This window comes from Spodoptera frugiperda, chromosome 1, assembly GCF_023101765.2.
Source record: "Spodoptera frugiperda isolate SF20-4 chromosome 1, AGI-APGP_CSIRO_Sfru_2.0, whole genome shotgun sequence".
NCBI lineage: Eukaryota > Metazoa > Arthropoda > Insecta > Lepidoptera > Noctuidae > Spodoptera > Spodoptera frugiperda.
Window position 1 is genome coordinate 10,486,158 of NC_064212.1, and position 19,222 is coordinate 10,505,379.

General features: G+C 33.1%; 1 protein-coding gene across 3 annotated transcripts in view; it reads right to left on the bottom strand.

Moving 5' to 3' along the window:
• LOC118273740 (monocarboxylate transporter 12) overlaps positions 1-19,222 on the bottom strand; it is a 45,419-nt gene that overhangs the window by 19,343 nt on the left and 6,854 nt on the right. Inside the window, exons 1-2 of one of the 3 annotated variants that reach the window (XM_035590883.2) lie at positions 12,747-12,946; positions 4,297-4,892 (exon numbers count right to left, since the gene is read on the bottom strand). In XM_035590883.2, the coding sequence (XP_035446776.1) occupies positions 4,297-4,450 (154 nt within the window). In that variant the 5' untranslated portion in view covers positions 4,451-4,892; positions 12,747-12,946. Of the gene's footprint in view, positions 1-4,296; positions 4,893-12,742; positions 12,947-19,222 lie in introns of those variants that run through there. The other 2 variants (XM_035590882.2, XM_035590884.2) reach the window with 2 other exon arrangements.

Sequence of the window (19,222 nt, forward strand, 5' to 3'; positions counted from 1 at the left end):
GGGGGTCCTCATTTACGTCTCCTGATGTCTCAAATTATCTGTCATACGACCGGAAGTGTCGTCATAATCCGTGTCATATCATTGTCGTTGTCACGCGAAACTCGAATCATTCGCGACAGGAGTCAATGGAGAGTCGCTTCCAAAACTTGAAGATTGTGTTTGTATGGAGTATATAATAATGTGGAATTTATAATATCATATCTCTATTCTCCTAAGGGTAGGGTTATATATTGTACCTACATAATTTATGTTGCTCTCAATTTTTTCTAATAATTATTTATGAGTCACATGTAATGTAATAGAGGAGGTAGGTACAATACATGCAACACACTATTTATGGTCACTATTCTAGATTCCGTACAATGACTCATATTTAAAAAGTTTAAACTCCCTTAAGATCTTATTACTCGATGAGATAATCCATCCTTATAACTTTTTATTTGTCTAACAAGGCACTGGAGGCTACACGTGTAGTTAAATTGTATGTACATAATACATAATAATATTATGTACGTACGTATCTTTTGTGAACAAATAAATAGGTACGTACTCTGAGTCTGAGCCGTTGTTAAACAGGGCCTAAATAAGTAGCGACTGTTTATTGTCAAATGTTACATGACGAAATTAATACCGTACTCTTATCGAGTTTTGTTCAAATATTTATTACGAGAATGATCCATGAAGTAAACAATTCATTTTAAAGTCAACCTATAAATAGGAAACCAATGTTTACTTTTATTCGTTGACAAAATGCAAGATAAGTTTTAGTGTTAGTTAAAATTTGTAATTATTTTACAAATACACAAACTAAAAGAATATTTTAAGCTATAGATGTCTTTGTTGATTACGAATTAAGTTACAAAATAACCGCACAGTAAATTAATTTTGATCGTTCATGGTTTAATTTCATTTAAAGCGATCACTGAATAAAACATTCAAAGGATATACGAACAAAAGACGAATTGAAAACGAAACATTCAGAGACTTCACGAGCGAATTAATAATTAAGATAAAACGAACACCTTTGGAAGTAATTGGAAACAAAGGAATTTAAATGAAAGACTATTTGAGAGAATTGAAACAGCGATGTTTCACATCCCCTTCACAAGTCTAGATCAGTTAGAGAGCACTAGAGTAAATGAGTGACTCACATTCATAGCCACGGCCATTTATTTGCAAAGGGATGAACCGTGAAGTAGGTGTCGGGACTATAAATATCATTGTTGACGTGTCACGTAGCATAAATCCCGGGGCCGGGAAATAAAGGACAACACTAACGGGTGTGTTGTGTGGACGTGTGGGCGGCTACAATTGGTTTTTTGGAAAATATATATGACATTTGATTGTGACGTCAAGGGTTTAGATTTACTGAGTGTTATTAAGTGTCTGATACTCAGGTTTAGATTTACAATCTTCTATAGTTTCAATAACTGACGAATGGTACAAAATATAAATAGAGACTGTTAAGCCAGCTGTAGACTGTCGATTTTGCGGACGGGAGACAATAGTGAACTAGAGTCTATCTTAGTGTAACAATAGGCTTGCAAAATGGCAAAATGCCGTCGAGATTTTGAGGGCTGTGAAGAAAGAGGACGGAATGAGACGAGACTATTACATTTTTTCCTACATATTGAGGGAACGTAGCGTAGTATAGATATAATGATGCAAATATTTCGAAGGGAGCTTTTACTTACCCTATTAAATTAAATAGTCCCTGTTATAAAGTTAGCGTACCGGCATTATTCGCCATCTCATCTGTCATTCTCAAATAACGGACAACAAATACGACACCTCACAAAGAACAATAGAAACATTTCAGTTTGCTCGCTTTTAAGACGCAAATTGAGAGACAAGAGACGATCTAACTTAGGTTGCTAGTTACCATTATACAACGAAGTTTAAAAAACTATGTAATGGCTTATTCGATCTTCCAAATATGCAACGTCACGCCTTTTTATCCCCGAAGGGTTAGCTAGAGGTGCACATTACGGCACGTAACGCCGCTGTACAATGAACACACACTTTTCACCATATGTGTCATAAGTCCCATATAATAGGGGGTGGGTTACCCCTATTATATGGGACGTATTATTGCCATATACTGGCCATAATTACAAATATTTATTATTAAAATGACTCCAAAATTGACATCAAAACCTTTGACCCAAGTTAAAAGAGAATGCTCCAATTTACCAGCAATTTGGTTCGGTACAGAAGTACTAATGAGTCTAAAATTAAGTTTATTTTTATTGTAATTTAAGATATCAGTCTCCGCAATCAGGGACGTCAAATTATATAAGAATCATAAATATTTGCAGTATATCACAGAAGCTGTTATCATATAGCTCGGTCAACACTAGATATTGTTGAGTGATGTTAAATTAAACAGTGATACAAGTACTACATAATCTTTATTTGTGTATCAACATTGACATTTTGTTTCAAACGCAATTAGTATGTTTATTATTTAAAGTATAAGGTTTAAGTTGGTGTGTCGTCATTGTTTTCATTTTTGAGGCACGTGAATTGCACTTATACAGTTGTTGGTTGATCTATCTAATGACTTCTATGCTCAATTCCAGAATTGGGCAAGAGTATGTCTGCTATTCTCAAAATTCCAGCCATTTTTGTAGCACAACAGTAATATTTAGGTACTAGGTTCATCGTAATAGGGACGAGTCGGACACACTTTCCGGCACCGTACTTTTTAATGAGAATTCCGATGGCAAAAAATGCAATACTTCGTCCGCCCTGGGATGGCATCCTTGACCTGATGCTCAATTGCCATTATTTGTGAAGACACGGCATTCATTCTATTGATATTCTATGCATAGATAAGTGATCTATTAATATACCAGTATAATTATATTCATGTAGTTACTAAGATTTATAATTATATCCTTCTTATTTATGTTATACATATTCTAGATTGGGTTTTATGAGCAGTATTGATATATATTTGTATATAATCATGCTAATGCGGTTGTCTTTAAGCAGCGCGAATGTCTGTCACCTACATATCAGTGGACTATTCGGCAATATAAATAGACGCAGGTGCCAACATCCCAGAGAAGTGATTCACATGGAAATTGTACGATGAATAGATAAACGGCATCATATACAATGACAACTTGACATCTTATTATCCCTAAAGCGGTTGACGGAACCGCATTTATGCATTGAAACACACTTGTGTTGTCATAATTTTCGGTAGACTGAGTAATCCAATAAGGTTTTTCTAACGCATCAGTCATAGAGACCTGTTTCAATGCCTTTAGTATAGCGATAATTCGTTACAAATTTGGATGAAAAATTGTGAGTAGGTAAATTAATAAGATAGACAAATGCAAAAAAACTAAATTACCTTCATATTTTTTACTTCCAACTTTGTTGAATTGCTACGTAGATAATTTGCTACACGGCTGTTTAAATATTGTAATTAGATTTCAGATTCTGATAAATAATTAATTCGATAAGCACTATTGTTTAAAGACAAAAGGGTAACCCACTGACTTTCCAATGTTTTATTTTATTAGCTGTGTTGCTGCTAATAAAATAAAATATTGCTATGTTGGATTTAGAAATGAGGTGAAATATGTAATTAACTGTTTTATACGGTTATTTGCATAACTGTTCGATGTCGTTCAGACGTTTTCAAGCTATGACAGGGCTCTTAGGCAAGCGCCCCGGTCGGAAAATTGGAATGATACCTAGGTCCTGAGGCTTACAGAATATTTGTCAATCTGAATTAACACATTATTCTTATTAATTTAAGTTATTGTCTAGCTTTCTGCGTGATTATTTATAAACGTAATTGTATTAATTGTTTTTAGTAGGTATTTATCACTATAGCTAAGTCACTACTTAGCTTGGTTATGTGTGTATCAAAGGGCAATGCTACTTTGATAAACACAGGCTAGAGTTAGTAATACCTACACTGAGTTAATCAAAGTTCACAATGAAAACGAGTTTATTAGTCTGCATATTATTATCTAATTGACAAGCTGAGGTTATTCTGCTTTTTATTTTAATAAGAAATTATTAAATTAGAATAGGTATTTGACACGACGTCTCGCTTAATTTCTTCGAAACTTAATATTTAAGGTCTATGCGAAAATCAATTATTTAACAGATTTTTCTGATTCCTATACGTAACACACAACAATCCTGCATTTGATTTTTCAAAAGTGTTTCTATGCCAAAATGAAAACCGCGCAGCAATTGACTTGGTTAAGTAAGATTAAATATCTAATGAGTGTAATTGATTACATAAAGGTAAGAAAGCCGAGTACTTACTGACAATGTGGATCATGAAAGACGCGAAGACCACCATCCATCCCCAACCCCCATCGGGAGGGGGCGGCGGACTGTCTGTGCTGTGCTGCGGCGAGTCCGGCGCCTGCGCACCGTTGCCGTTCTTTTCATTCTTCTGAACAACTCCGTGAGACATCTTGAAGTACCAAGCTTATATGCAACTCTCTTTGGCACAGTAACTACTAGGTATATGTACGTCCTAAGGCTTCACTTGATATGATTCCCTTAAAACTTCTTAAATATTGATTTCTTTATTCTTCAAAATCAGTTTTTATTAAAAATATATTGTATCCTATTTAAGTATATTGTCGCTAAGATATGTTCGTGATTTATTATGTGCTTTTATTATTAATTTATTGAGGTAAACTCAATAATAAATATAATTTCTATGTAAATTATTATTTAAAATGCAGGGGAAGCGATTGAGGAAGAGATGATAGAAATAATTATAATTATTAAATTCTATGTGTGGTCATAGACCATGGTTCTTGCGTCTATCTGCGATTTAAGACCTCTGTGTCCAATATCGATGTATCCCAGTGCACGCAAAACATTTTCTTTACTTTCCGATAACTTATCTGAAACAAAAGAAAGTGATATTAATTATTGTTGAAGCGTAATAGATAGATCAGTAGATTCCTTATGACATCTTGTACCCAAAGATTTACTTTTCTATTAGTTACGTGTCAGGATGGATTTTTATTCACATTTGGTTACTCTTTTTAAGGCACACAGGTGTGATATTTAATATTTTGTAACATAAATTGCAAAACAAAACATCGCAATTTTTTGCAACAATAAGACCAAAATAAGAAACAGATAAAATAAATACATTATTATGTTACGTTACATAAGTATTAAAATTCCTTTTCGAATAACCGTAACTGGTATTTTATGATGACAAGTATTTTAGTATTTTGGGATTTCATATTCTGTTGGCAACCATTTTGTGTGACGTCATTCTTTCAAAGTTCACGATCGAAAGGGTCTGTCTGGCGCCACCGAGGATTTACTTTGAAAAAGAACTATTTATCACCGAGTACGATTCAAGATAGTATTACGCACTGGTTCTAAGAACTGATAGAATCTACGAGTTTTCGTTGTAATGCGTTTCTTTGAGTTAGACGTGTGTGATGTACAGACGGACTTAAAGATCGTTTTTGAGATTTTATTTATGTTTTTTGCTACAATTTGTGAATTTTGTTTTAGTACGAAATATGTTTTTGGTTTTAAATACGTGAAATACAATGATTTACTTTAAGCTTTTATGTATAGAGATTGTAGAGCAAGTCTGGGACTTAAAGTATTCTTTTTACCATGCATTAGATATCGTCGAAAACAATTAACTAATACTTAAAATTTATAATGACAGTGTCTATCCAGCAGCTTCATAGCTAGAAGAGGCATTTCCAATCTTACGAAGATCGGTTTATTACCCTTTTGTTACAAACAAACATATCAAGCCAATATCCATAGGTACCTAATTATGTAGCAAATTGTCTTCAAGAGAAAAGATAAATTTCTCGAACAAACATCTTTATGAACTTAATTATATCTGATCAGTATGATTTGTTTGCAGATACTTATAAATTGATTATATTGATATTATTATAAGAGAGATAAGTAAAGCAGGGGTATTAAAATATAAGAACATTAACATTAAACTGATGGGAGTATTAAATTGTTGATTACAGTAATCAGGAACCCTTGTTGATTTAACATCTAAATCTCCCTTTTATGTGGAAGATAGCGCGCCAAATATCGTAGCTCATTTCTATGAGAGCCAAGCGGTACATCAATTTATTATAGTTTAATAATAAATGATGTTTAGATCCTCATTTATTATAGATCACTTCTTCCTAAAGTACTTATGACTGTATTATTTAGAGGACTAGCTTAAGTGGTAGACTTATCATTAATGGCATATAGAAGCTGAGACTTTATCTATGAATAATGATATGTCAATCAAGGCTCAACTGCTCATACTAGTCTAGAATCCGAATGATATAGGTACAGAATATGTGTAATTGGCATCCATATTAATTGTTTCGCGTAAAGAAATAATAAATCAAATTGTATCTAGAAATACATAAAGACAAACCAACACGTAAGTTAGCGTGCTCTGACAAATTCCAAAATAGTTTTAGCAAGGTGACGTCTATATGTATAGTGATCCATAGAAATAATATGTGGTAATATAGAATTAGCCGTATTTGATACGGCGGCTAACAATTTGATATATAGAGAATAGAGATTAGAGAGTATGTAGCAAGAATTGGAAGTAGTAAAGCTACAAAGTTTAACTATTTGCCAAACTGTGCGATGCCCTTCGCACCCTTCTCTGCGGTTGGTGGCGCCATAAAGATTCCACAAGGGTGCCTATCCAGGCACGACCTTACGACGATCAACAGTACAGACCTCACCCATAACTGAAAAACTTTCAAGGAAAAATGTCTCTTATGGTTATGGGAATAAATTGAGGTAAATGGAGCAGATAAATAATATGTCTATATATTCATTTTCGATCGATGATATCACACCTTGTCGGTGAAGTGATTTCTTGATAAGATTACCCTTGATATGATTTCGGCTTCGGGTTGATCGTATTTCAGTGAAGCGCTTCATACATTTGATTACTACGTTGTACATGGTCACTTGAGATAGGTATAAATGTTTTTCGCAACTCATGTTTCTACTAATAGTAGTCATGTTTTGATATGTCTTCCTAGGCATAGATAGCTACTGATCTGCTTTTTTTGGTCTAGATGATATTACTTACTGTTTTATTAGAGTTTTTAAGGGTTTTAGTATTTTGTCTCATGTTGTAAGACAGTATTCATGGCCAAAATGCGTGTCTTTACGGTAGCAATTGTAATAACTAAACGTCGAAAGTAAGGCTGAAGTTATAATAAAATATGTAGTAAATCTTTTTGTATTAGGTAATACCAATTCTAAGAGATGATGTGATTTCTCTACTACACAAATCGTTTTTAAGGCCACACAGTTCGTATGTAACGTAATATGACACATAATTCGCTGGTTCCTCCCCCACTTATCCACTAAACTTGTCTGAAGTCGAATTCGATTTATGTAACTCAACGGCTTTCTAAAAAATATTCGAAGTCCCGGCCCAGTGATAATAATCCTGTAGGGAACTCTGACGTCATTCATGTTAACACGAGGTAGGTTATTTGTGATAACATACATATATTGCATGAATACCAAAAAATATCAAAGAGATACGACTTTTTATGAACGCGCGATTCTCGGTAACCATCAAAATTAGTGCGCGCGAGATTATATGTCATGATTATTATGATATTTGGTGGTAAAGAGGTCAAATGTTACATTAAAATATTGAGTTTATCGACACGTGTCTATTACACGTGTATTTAATTATGACAGTTAGAACATATGTCTCAAAATTATCGATACTTATACAACTTGTGATAGAGAGACGACTGTCTAGATAGCAATCCCTTTATTCATAAAAACGTGTCGTCTGTATGTTCGATAATATATTATCGATAAATCTGTCTGTCAGTTTGATAACATGTGACTCTAGAATTGAAGTATTGTGTAGGATGATTGAAGTTATATTATTGACTAGGCAGAATGATCCATGGTACAATAAAAACATTACTTTATGATACACAATAAAATGCCTTATGCATGGGTGTCAATATCTTTTGTAAAGGTGGTTTAACAATTTGAGAATTTACTGAAATTGGTTAAAAAAATCTTATTCAGACCATTTAATTAAAGATTTGTACTTACTAACCGCAAAATATATAAGCAACATCTAAATATAGGTAATACTACTTATATAGTATTTTAAAAGAAAATGTTATATTCTATAGAAATACATATAAAGTTAAGCTACAAAACGTTTGCTTGTATCTTTTTATCTCTATTTCCAGACACAGTTGTCAATAACGATAAAGTTGATTTATAATGCAATATGGAAGATAATTTATAAACATTCACCAGTGAAAGTTCAACCTAGTACCTATTTATAAGTCATTAAAAGGGACTTTTAAGAGCAAATTCTCAGAAATGGAATGAAAAACGTTAAGAATAAAATTATTATTAATTGGATATCATATAAAGTCGACCTTATGTTCTCAGAGATATGTAGATATAGGCTCATTCCTATTTATAAACCTTTTTAATGTAATCATAATAATTGTAACATATCTACATATTATATTAGTGCCTATACAAATGTTTACACAAAAGGGACATATTACAATTACGTAGTTATATAGGAAATATCCTCTATTTATTAATATGTAATACTTAAACCAACATAACGATAATACAGGAAGATACCTATACATATAAGTACTTACCTTCCTATCTACTACTGAATATGATATGATGCCTTGTATGTTTTGATTCAACTCGAGTTACATTAAGGATACTGCACATTCAAGACTTCAGAAGAATTAAATAAAATTCTCATTTAATTACATATGTAATGTAATATTATTTGTCACTGGCTGTTTCCTAAAAAGTGCAAATCTGAGGTGTAATGTGGATACTGTATACATACTTTCTCAGTGATATTGATGATTGGAGTTTTGATCATTGGTGACTGGCAATACGTTCGTGTCTAGTACTAAGAAATTAATGCTAGACTGAGAAAGAGATAATGGTAGTCTAACACTTGTATTCTCACTATTTCCCCAGAGATATTTAATTATGTCATAATTACATTTATCTATGTGCAAATGTAAGTATATGGAAATAGTGGTAAATAAAAAACCGGCTGATAAAGCACAGAATAAAATTACGGAACAATTTCTTTTTGAGAAATTAAGTAATAAGATAAGATTTAACGTTGTGTTGCCTAAATTTTGCTGACACATGGAAAATGTTTAGCCCTATTTTACATTGAGTTTTTAGGGAAATTAAATATTACATATTCATGATAAACATTGTACATATCGTTAAAAAGTAAAATGTATCCGTAACTTAGAGTTTATTTTCAACCGAAAGTTGAGTTCGTGACGCACTCCACGATTGCTTCTTGCCAGTGGCGTGGCACTCGTTATCACTCGATGATAAAAAGGTCAGTTCTGTTCCCTGCTACACCCCAAACCGTACATTGTTACATCACTATTATTTTATCGATATTTGCTTACGTCTTCTCAACTCTAATACCGTTATGTAAACATCAATATTGATAGGCCTTGTGTAATAGGGGTATGTCCGGAGCGCTACAGAATGTCCGGTTTGAAATTCGGATCGGTCTCATCGATCATTCCTTTGGAAGTTGACGTGGAAAAATTGGAAATGGTATTATATTCGCAGGTGTAACACTGTCGTTAGCTGAACACAAAAATGAGGATATTGTGAACGTATCTTTCCGTTAATCCGTCAGTTGTATTTTTTGTCAATATTCGTATGACCTAACGATGTCAGATTTTTTGTTCGCGTTTTATTTTTTCACTTTGCCTTTTATTCGAATATGAAACATAGTTTTCAATCAGTTGTAGTTCAGTTGCATTTTCTATCTCTAAAGTATCCTAGTAAAAATTGTGCTGAAACGTATTTTTTTTATTCTACATTAAGTAGTTCACGTTTGACTTCAACAGTGTACAAAGTGAGATGCAAATTCATTTCAAAGTATCGGGAGCTGGTTATCAAATGCAAACAGCATTAACGGCTTATCAGTGCCAGGTCCAAAGTCAATAGGGCCAGAGAGGTGAGTGAATAATGTCCATCTTTGTCCATCCTCAATGTTACACAACATTATTTGTGTTTGAGAGGTTTCAACTTATAAGTGGATTTACCCTTTCAAGTTTACTATCGGTCCAGTAATCGATCAGTGGTGATTTGGTAACTAGAGATTTTTTACATGTTTTGCGTGGAGCTAATGTTAACATTTTGTTTATAAGTAGTGTACTAATGTAGGGTAATAAAACTTCTTAGGGACAGATGTTACGCTTCATTATACTTAACATCTTTTTTTTTCAGGATGAAATACATATTGAATGCGTGTTCGTGCTAATTATTATCCTATGTTAATAAAAATCCTCTAGTTTATTTATACTCGCTTATCAATGAAACCAGTTGGATGTCGGATCCCAAAATATTTGTCTTAGTCGATAGCCTAATTTTTAAGTAAGGTTAAAGGCTATCTAGTTATATGTTACAACAATTAGGAATTGAACATGCTTAAGAAATGACGGCGTAGTACTTGTAAAAGCATAATTACCTACTAAAAGTTTATGTATAAATTAATGAGAAAATTCTGATATCCGATAAGTCTTGAAGTTGACCCGAAATTAATTGGAAGATTCAAGATAACGTCTTGACATAGGTAGATAAAATCCCTGAATTTTACCTAAAGATTGCCTATTAAACAATACAATACATACCTACCTACATTTATTTTTATTGCGTTTTATGGAATCGGCAGCTCACGGGTGGCGTGAATAGTGACTTCCGGCAAATTTTTGGTTTTAATGAGATGTGGAAGATATTCCAGGGAACTCTTCAAAAATCAACATAATGAGCTCTGCGTTTGAATTTAATAGATGATCAGCTTATGTATTTAATGTTACATGCTGCAACTTAATACCTTGTCTCCTAGGTGGTAGAGAGACATGGCACGTATGGCAACTTAATGACTGATGATTATTTATTTATACTCCGTTTGGGCATTTTCTTTGTACTAAACCTTTTTACTATTTATTTACTTTTTTCGATGAATTAAAACAATAACATGAACCGAAGTCGTGTAACGTCAGCAGAGTGGAATACTTAGTTGATCTAGCTGTAAGTTTGGAATTGTCTCTGTTGTATGGCAATCGTTTTGCCCAGTCCTATTATAACACAATAGAGGTAAAGTAAACTTAGGTACAATTCTGATTATCTCTATTCGGGGAATATTACGCGTGATATTACTTATGTAATAATTTTCATACACATCCCCAGCAAATACATTTATTTACTGATAAGTCGAAATGTCACTGAGCTGCGCTATTTTTGTATGCAGATTCGAGATTACAGTACTTTTATCTTGTTATGAAAGATTAAATTGGACAGAAAAATAAATATTGCGACGTTTTTTTTGAACAGAACAAGATTGTGACATTTTATAGAATACAATATAGTCGATCGAGATCACAGCAGCTGCGAGAATGTTAGGGCTCGTAAAATATTATGAGACAAAGTATACGGTTATCATAAAAGTACTACAATAACATATAACAAACCTTACTGTGGAAAAACCTAACGCATTACTGGAATAAAAGTCATTCTCTTAAATAGTAGAAGGTAGACGTTTATCATTAGTTATATTGTTATTTTTGTCATGAAATAGGGGGCGGAGTTGTCGCTGTAACTGTTGTATATTTTTTTAAACTTGTTAAATGTGATATTTGCAACAATTTCGAATGAAAAGATAAATTCACACTGTGTGCCAGAACTTTGTGCTTGGAAATTTGAAATAACTCAATTATATTTTGGCCCAACTCGTAAATTGAATTCCGGACTAAATGCATGATCATCGTACTATCCATTATATAGTTCTGTTATGGGTTCCAATACTAAATGAATTGAATCGAAACAATGAATTTATTGGAATTTAGATACCAAAACAATGTATACGACCTTCTATAGTACGGTCATTTTAAATTATGAAGGAGTTTCAATGGGAATGTCGAGTTATACGGGACTATCGGAGATCCCAGACAATAACAATTGTTGTCGAAATAACCAATTACCACTGTGCAGTGATCATTCATCCAATAAAACACGAGTCAGTGTGTCAGACGTAGTACTACGGAAGAACGGCTATCAATGGCCTCATTGTAAACGATTAGTCACTAACAAACTAATTCAAAGTAGTAAACAAAACTTGAAACAAAGGAACTGATAAAACTAATTAAGTAAATGAGGTGTATTCGGTGCATAATGCGTGATTACCAATCTATGTTTATTTAGTACTCATTGTTTTGTTTTGTTTTCTGTATATTTAGCGCAGTACTTATTGCAAATAATGTCACAAATGATATGACTTGGTATCAAAATTACCTACTGATGTTATATTTGCAACAAAGACAACAAAAATATATTGCGAAGTGATCGTGGTTACTGGACATTTTGCTCTAAATATTGTTTATGATTACAGCACGTCTGTTACATCCGGCATGATAAAACAAAACAAACTGTAAGCCTTCCGGCTAACCGCCATTGTTTTGTAAAAACTGCATGTCAGATGCGCGCCAAAAATAACACTTGGCGCACGTGTTTCAATGTTTTGTTGTAGCAATTGAATAAAACAAGAATTCCCACGGAATATCTTTACCGCGGTTAAGGAAAATGGAATAAAGAAACCTAAGTAATAAAGGTCATAAATCACGGCGAACGTTCAATTTTTCACTATCAAAACAAAAACAAAAGAAATAACACTTACTTACTGTTCAGAACAAAGTCAAATACATTCACACAGTATTAAATTGGAGTTTTTGTAATTTGTTCGTTTTATTAAAACACTTTTTATGTGAACAACGTAACGAAGGAAAACTAAGAAAACGCGATCGTGGCTGGCGTGACGTATCGACTGGCCGGGCGTCCAACCGCGCGCGCTCTCGCCCTCTGACTGACAACGAAAATAGCAGATAACCGAGGAAACACACGGCTGATATTACTTGATAAATTCTTGAAAAACAAATACGGACAATCCCGACTGTTCTCTACAATGAAACATTAAATTTGTATTACATTAGTTTATGATTGTTTTAACTGAACAACTATTAAATGTTTAATTTAGCTCTATCATAGAATTTGTACGCAGCTGATAACGCATACCTTAGTCTTATTAATTTTTAAACACACTTCAACACATTTAATGTCTTTTCAATGACTTACTTCATTAGTTAGTTAGTATTTAAAGCAAATTAATAATTAATTAATAACCACTGTTTATAGACTCGGTTATTTAAACAAATATGTGGTTTCCAATAAATAATGATTAACACGTGTTGGCAACGTATAACTGACAAAATTAAAATAGCGATTTTGATAGCATTTACTCTGTAACTGCGGATCATCTTATTATCACGTGGCGCTTAAAAATATCTACGAGTAGACTGCGCTGACAAACTGATACTTAGGTATTTGAATTTTATTGCACCTGTCAATAAGCAATCATTCAGCTTAGTTATCGAGGTCAGAAACGTTGAGATAGTGTAGAAAAAATTATCGCAGCATCAAAGGTATCTCACATGAGTAATTAGGTCAGATAAAATTATCTGTGCAAGTCTAGGGCGGGAAAAACTAGTCGATCGCTGTCAGTTTGCAATAAAAAATAAAAAATATTTATGGTCATAATTTTCTTTTTCTTTTTTTGCGCTATAATAAAATAATGGTTTATAAATTACAAGACGTCTAATGTTCGTATCATTTTACGTTGACGTAGGATAATTATGTTATATTATTGAAAGGGTCACTCGCAATGTAAGACATATTTGATTAGCAGTGATTTTTATTTGATTAGGTTGTAGGTGGGATGGTTTATTTGGGATCGTAGAGGAAGATTAAAGCAAACATAAATGGATTGTGTGAAGAATTATACGAAAGGGCATTGTATCTTTGTGAGATGAGTAGGAATGATATGTTTGTACCCGAAAAAAGAAATTAAATAAGCGTGGTAAAATATTAACTTATTTTTGTCAAAAAACTTTCATTTTACGTTTTAAAATGGTACATACCTAATTATAGTGCTGATGCATTAATAATTCTGAGTGCACTGCTCATCGCGATTTTATTTTTCTGTACCATAAAAAAGAGCATGAATTTTTTAAAGATCGTGTTCATTTTACAATATTTTTTAATATAGGTAGCTCGTTTCATCACGGATTGAAGGCAATTAAATTACGTTGTGCAGCCAATTTCATTAAAAACATAATACATTTTTATAACAAACAGAATATGGAAAATATTAAGTAAAATCTGAAAGGTGATTTTTTTTCTCCGTCGTTTATTAGGTACCGAATGGGGTGAGTAGAATAGAACGTATTAAAATATAGAACGCACTTTTCGTTATTATATCTGTTATTGGATATAATGGATATTAAGGGTGGGAGAGCAAACACGAATAGGCCGGCTCGACCGGAGTAATACCACGGCCTTACAGAGAACCGACGTGAAACAACGCTTGCGTTGTGTAAGTGAGGTTACCGGAGGCCAATTGGGTAATTGGGCCTTTCCAATCCCTGATTCCTCAACAACCCTTAAATTCCTAACCCCCAAAAGGTAACGCACTTGCAACCCCTTTGGCGTTTCGGGTGTCCATGGGCGGCGGCGATTGCTTACCATCAGGTGATCCGTCTGCTCGTTTACCGGCTTATAGCTTAAAAAAAGATGTAGCACTTAGCACTATAATGATACGGAGTCTAAAATTATTCCCATTTTACTAATTGGCTTGTTTCTAAGACATCTCAATTCATTTATTCAGCGCCTTCGATAAAGGTGTCGGAAATTACGTGCGGACTTTTTTACCTAACTTCGGGGAATTCAAGACGTGTCGACCTATTACGTAAAAATATTTGTACATAGAAATACTAGTAAGGGTTGTTTACAGTTTCTCTTATGTAAGCATATTGGTAATCCCATTTAACGCGGGATTCTACGGGATTGATGCCGACGCTGCTGAAAACTTTTCCAGTTTATTTTTCTCGTTTAAGTATTCATGAAGTGAAAACTGAAAACTGTTTTATTTACGGACGAAACATGAGTACAAATATTTTTGGAGATTCTTTGTGTTTTTCCACATTTATTTTGGACGTGACGGTAGGTATACAAATCCAGCTTAATTTTGTATAGCTTATTTGTCATCAGTTATATTAAGTCCTTTGTGACAACAAAATACAGTTCTAAATTCGTTAGAACTTAGAAATTCCCTATAATAATTTGACACAATATGAAATCAGACCTGATACCTTCTGCTGGAAGCTACCAACATAATGACCATTCGGCCATCGAGCAAGGTAGTCCACATAGCATACCATAATATCATATAATAAGTGGAACAATAAAAAGTATCCGATTACAAACTCTTCAAGTTATTCCGATAGTTATTAAATATTTGAGTTCAACTAGCATAGTACAAGAGCTCGGCCCCATTCTTATGCAGTTTGTAGTTCAGATCGCTGGCTCTCGGGCTAAGGTCGACTGGTCAGCTAACACAAGGCTCTTCGAGAGTAATTGCTCTGGAAGTTAATTGAATCATATGAAAAACGTTCAACTATTTGCTTTTAACATACGTGTGTTAGTTGTTCTTAGTACCTAAATATATGTTTATTTGTAGGTGCAGTAATAGAACGATGTGACAGTGATTAAAGTTTATTTTAACTAATACAAATTAAACTTTTTAATAACGTGTCATACTGAGAGCCATAATTTATGGAAATGTGTGCATAAAGTTGCAGGAAAAAGCCAGTATAAATAAAGTACGTTATCATTATTGGTTTAAATTTTAAGACAAGAAAATGGTAGTATTTATCTAAGACAACTTTATTAGATAAGAAGCGCTTCCAACTCAATATAATTTATTACATTTTATATTCCAAAACTTATAACCGAAAGCCGTCTGTATATTTCCTATTCAAACCAACTTAAGTTTATATATGCTAAACAATATTGGTTTTGTATAAAATCTAATTTTGCTTCAGAGAAATCGAGATAAACAGTGTCTTATCGATATGTCAGAATCCACAGAGGCGTATATTTTATTGAAGTAGTTAGGTACCTATATCAAAATGTCAAAGCAAGTTATCTGAATATTTTGTTGATATTCATCGAAATTTTTGGAACACTATTTTTTAGCTACAATATGAGATAAGATGAAAGAATTAAGCGTAAAAAGAAAACATATATTTTGTACCTTCTCATTTATTTATTGTGTTGAGATATTTTTACATGGAAAGCGGTCACTGTATAGGTTAAAAACCTAGACCGCCAACGTCAACAGTATCAAGTACGAATCATGTAGGAAACTGTTTAATTGACCCATAGTTTTCAAGTACAAATATATGTACAATCTAAAACAAGGCCACCTAATTCACTTTCCCACCTTAAGAACATTAAATCCGTATAATACTTCACTAGTCATGCTGAATTACGTTCCGCGTTCACAGTTTGAAATCGCGAACTGCATTCAAAACCGTCACCTACAATAAAGTACAAAGTACTACAAAGTATATCAGCACTTAATATGCATAAACGTTTCGAGTACATTCACATTATAAAACAAAGAAGGATCAATAGAAAGAGCATTAAATATCCCTCATTATGCATGCATCATATACTTCATATGAAGAAGACATATAAATATATGGGTAAAGGTCACTGCCATATACATATAAATACTTTGTTTCAAAGAAAGAAACCCGTTCTTTGTCTTGGAATTCTTTAAGCAGTATTCTGAGCTTCTAATTTACATGATGCATTTGGTAAGATTCCAGATTTTGATATAGTCCCTCCGTCGAAAGTCATTGAAGATGTTCCAAATTTTCCTTGTGACGTAGTCGATTTAGTTTTTCTTTTCATTACTACGTAAGTGTGGTCTCATAAATATTATGATTATAATAGCTATTTGATTTATAGCCCCCTACTAGAAATTAAAACTAAAATAATTTCGGATAAGACCGTATTTACATTTATAACTGTCATAATCTTATAATTATCTATTAAAACGCTACAAATTGATGAATCAAAACATAGTAGTGCACATTGTCTAGAAGGTTTATTGCATTTATTTATCGTTGATCGTGTATAAACCACATCAATGGAATGGCCACCAATAGTACAATTTTATGAACAAATGCATTATAGGAACAATAACTTTGAATCTAAAACAAAGAAGCGAGTTCAATGTACCTTGGAACGATAAAACGGGATTTTAGTAATCTCCAGTACATTGCTTGGTTTCAGCAACGGCAACAAAATCTTGAGTTTCAGTAACATTTTGTTCACTTGGCAACAAGGTTCAACAGGTTTATTTTCGTATTTCTGTAATTGGGATCAAATTGTCGGATTTGCTCTCTGAGATAGATATTAATTGTAATCAATAACCCAGTTTGTATCGATAAAGGTCAATGGATATCTCGTTTCTTTAGTTTCCTCGAAACGTTTTTCTTTTAAGATTTTGGGAAGAGGTTTTACTTTCCTCGTTATCTTGATTTAGGAATTGATTTAGATTAAGTGAATATCGGTGAGATGAAAAATATTATTGTAGTTAAATTACACTAAGTTTAACTAATTGTGATAAAAACCAATTTGTACCTAAGTTTGTAAACGCACCGACGATACAGGAGAAAATCAGTGTGGGGCAAATAAAAATAATTAGGTACACTAAGCTTAACTAATTCTAAAAAATCTTCACGTGTTAATGATCACCATTTTGAATTTGTGTATATTGTATTTACACATCATTCAGCAAATAAATCATGTCAATAAATTCACAATAAAAAAATGTCTACATTCCATTCAAAAAAGAACATTCAACTGTATTCTGTATCATTATACTTACAATTCAATCGAAAAGAAAGAAGTTTAATAATATAGTTGAACAGACGTCATCTTATTGAAGCGCTGATGCGCAACTAATGTTACAGAGAGGCGTAAAAATTCTCGAATAAACACATCGTTTATCGAAACAATATTCGCACAATTGATTTGCCACCGCTCAATACGGCCTACGTTTTAGGGCTGACACTTCGCGCTATGAAATAATTTTCATACAAAAAAAGTAGCCGCTATTTTGCACCTAAGCAAGATAAAGAGGGTTTTGGGTAACGATTCTCGAGTTGGGTAAAGTATTATTATTATTTCTATCTTTGGGATTGTGTTGAATTTGAGTAGGTATAATGTATAGTGTATGGGCTTACCGGAAAATCTGACAAAGCACCACAAAGTAGGTGTAAGTAGTAAAGTTTATATTAATTGGTATCGTAAGTTTAAGTTAAGAATTTCATTTTTATACTGTTATATTTCAAAAAGAAAATATGTGCTATTACCGTTTTTGTGGGTAAAGTTGGGCAGCAAATTGAAATGTTTTTCAAAGCTAAGCGTAATTAGTTTACGATTTATGTGTTGAGCAGTTTTCATGTATATGGTTAATTTTTTTTGTAATACACATACATATCGGATACAAAGATTTGTTCGTTACTTTATACCTTTACTTCATCTAGATCTAGTGCTCTTTCGTAACCTATTTACAAAAACAAATTTATTGTTTCATTTAAATAAAAAAATATTCTAAAGGTAAGAACAAAATAGATATTGGATATCAAACAGAACCGAATTTATCTAATCTCAAAGGAATCATTGTTACAAGTTCTTTAGGGATTAGTTTTTATAACTTCACTAATTAATAAAGTTTTGAGTAAAATATAATTACGTAGTTGGGTTTACATAGGTAACTAAATTGGGAAAATTACGCTAGAACTTTCTACTGTAAAATTTAATTAGGTTTCGTATAGTCGGTGTTTGAATTTTAGATGATGGAGTTCAAAGTTATATTTTTATTCTGTTGCCTGTTTGCTTTTTCTTTTTTTTTTTCTTTTTTTTATAAAACGTTGCCCCACTTTAGGATTTTCTCCTGTGTCATGGGTGCGTTTACAAACATACAAGTTCACATGCACATGACACCCAGACCCGAAACAACAATTTGTGGATCACACAAAGAGTTGCTCCGTGCGGGAATCGAAGCCGCTACCCGTTGCGCGGCAGCCAGTTGCCCAGCCACCACACCAACCGTGCAGTCAAAACCTTTAATGTATTTAAGTCCACGATTATATTTAGCACTTAACGTCACTTGTTTATCCTCCTTCCTGATTTGTGTGGGACGGCTAATAGCATTTAAAGCGTTTTTGGACGATGGAGATTATTA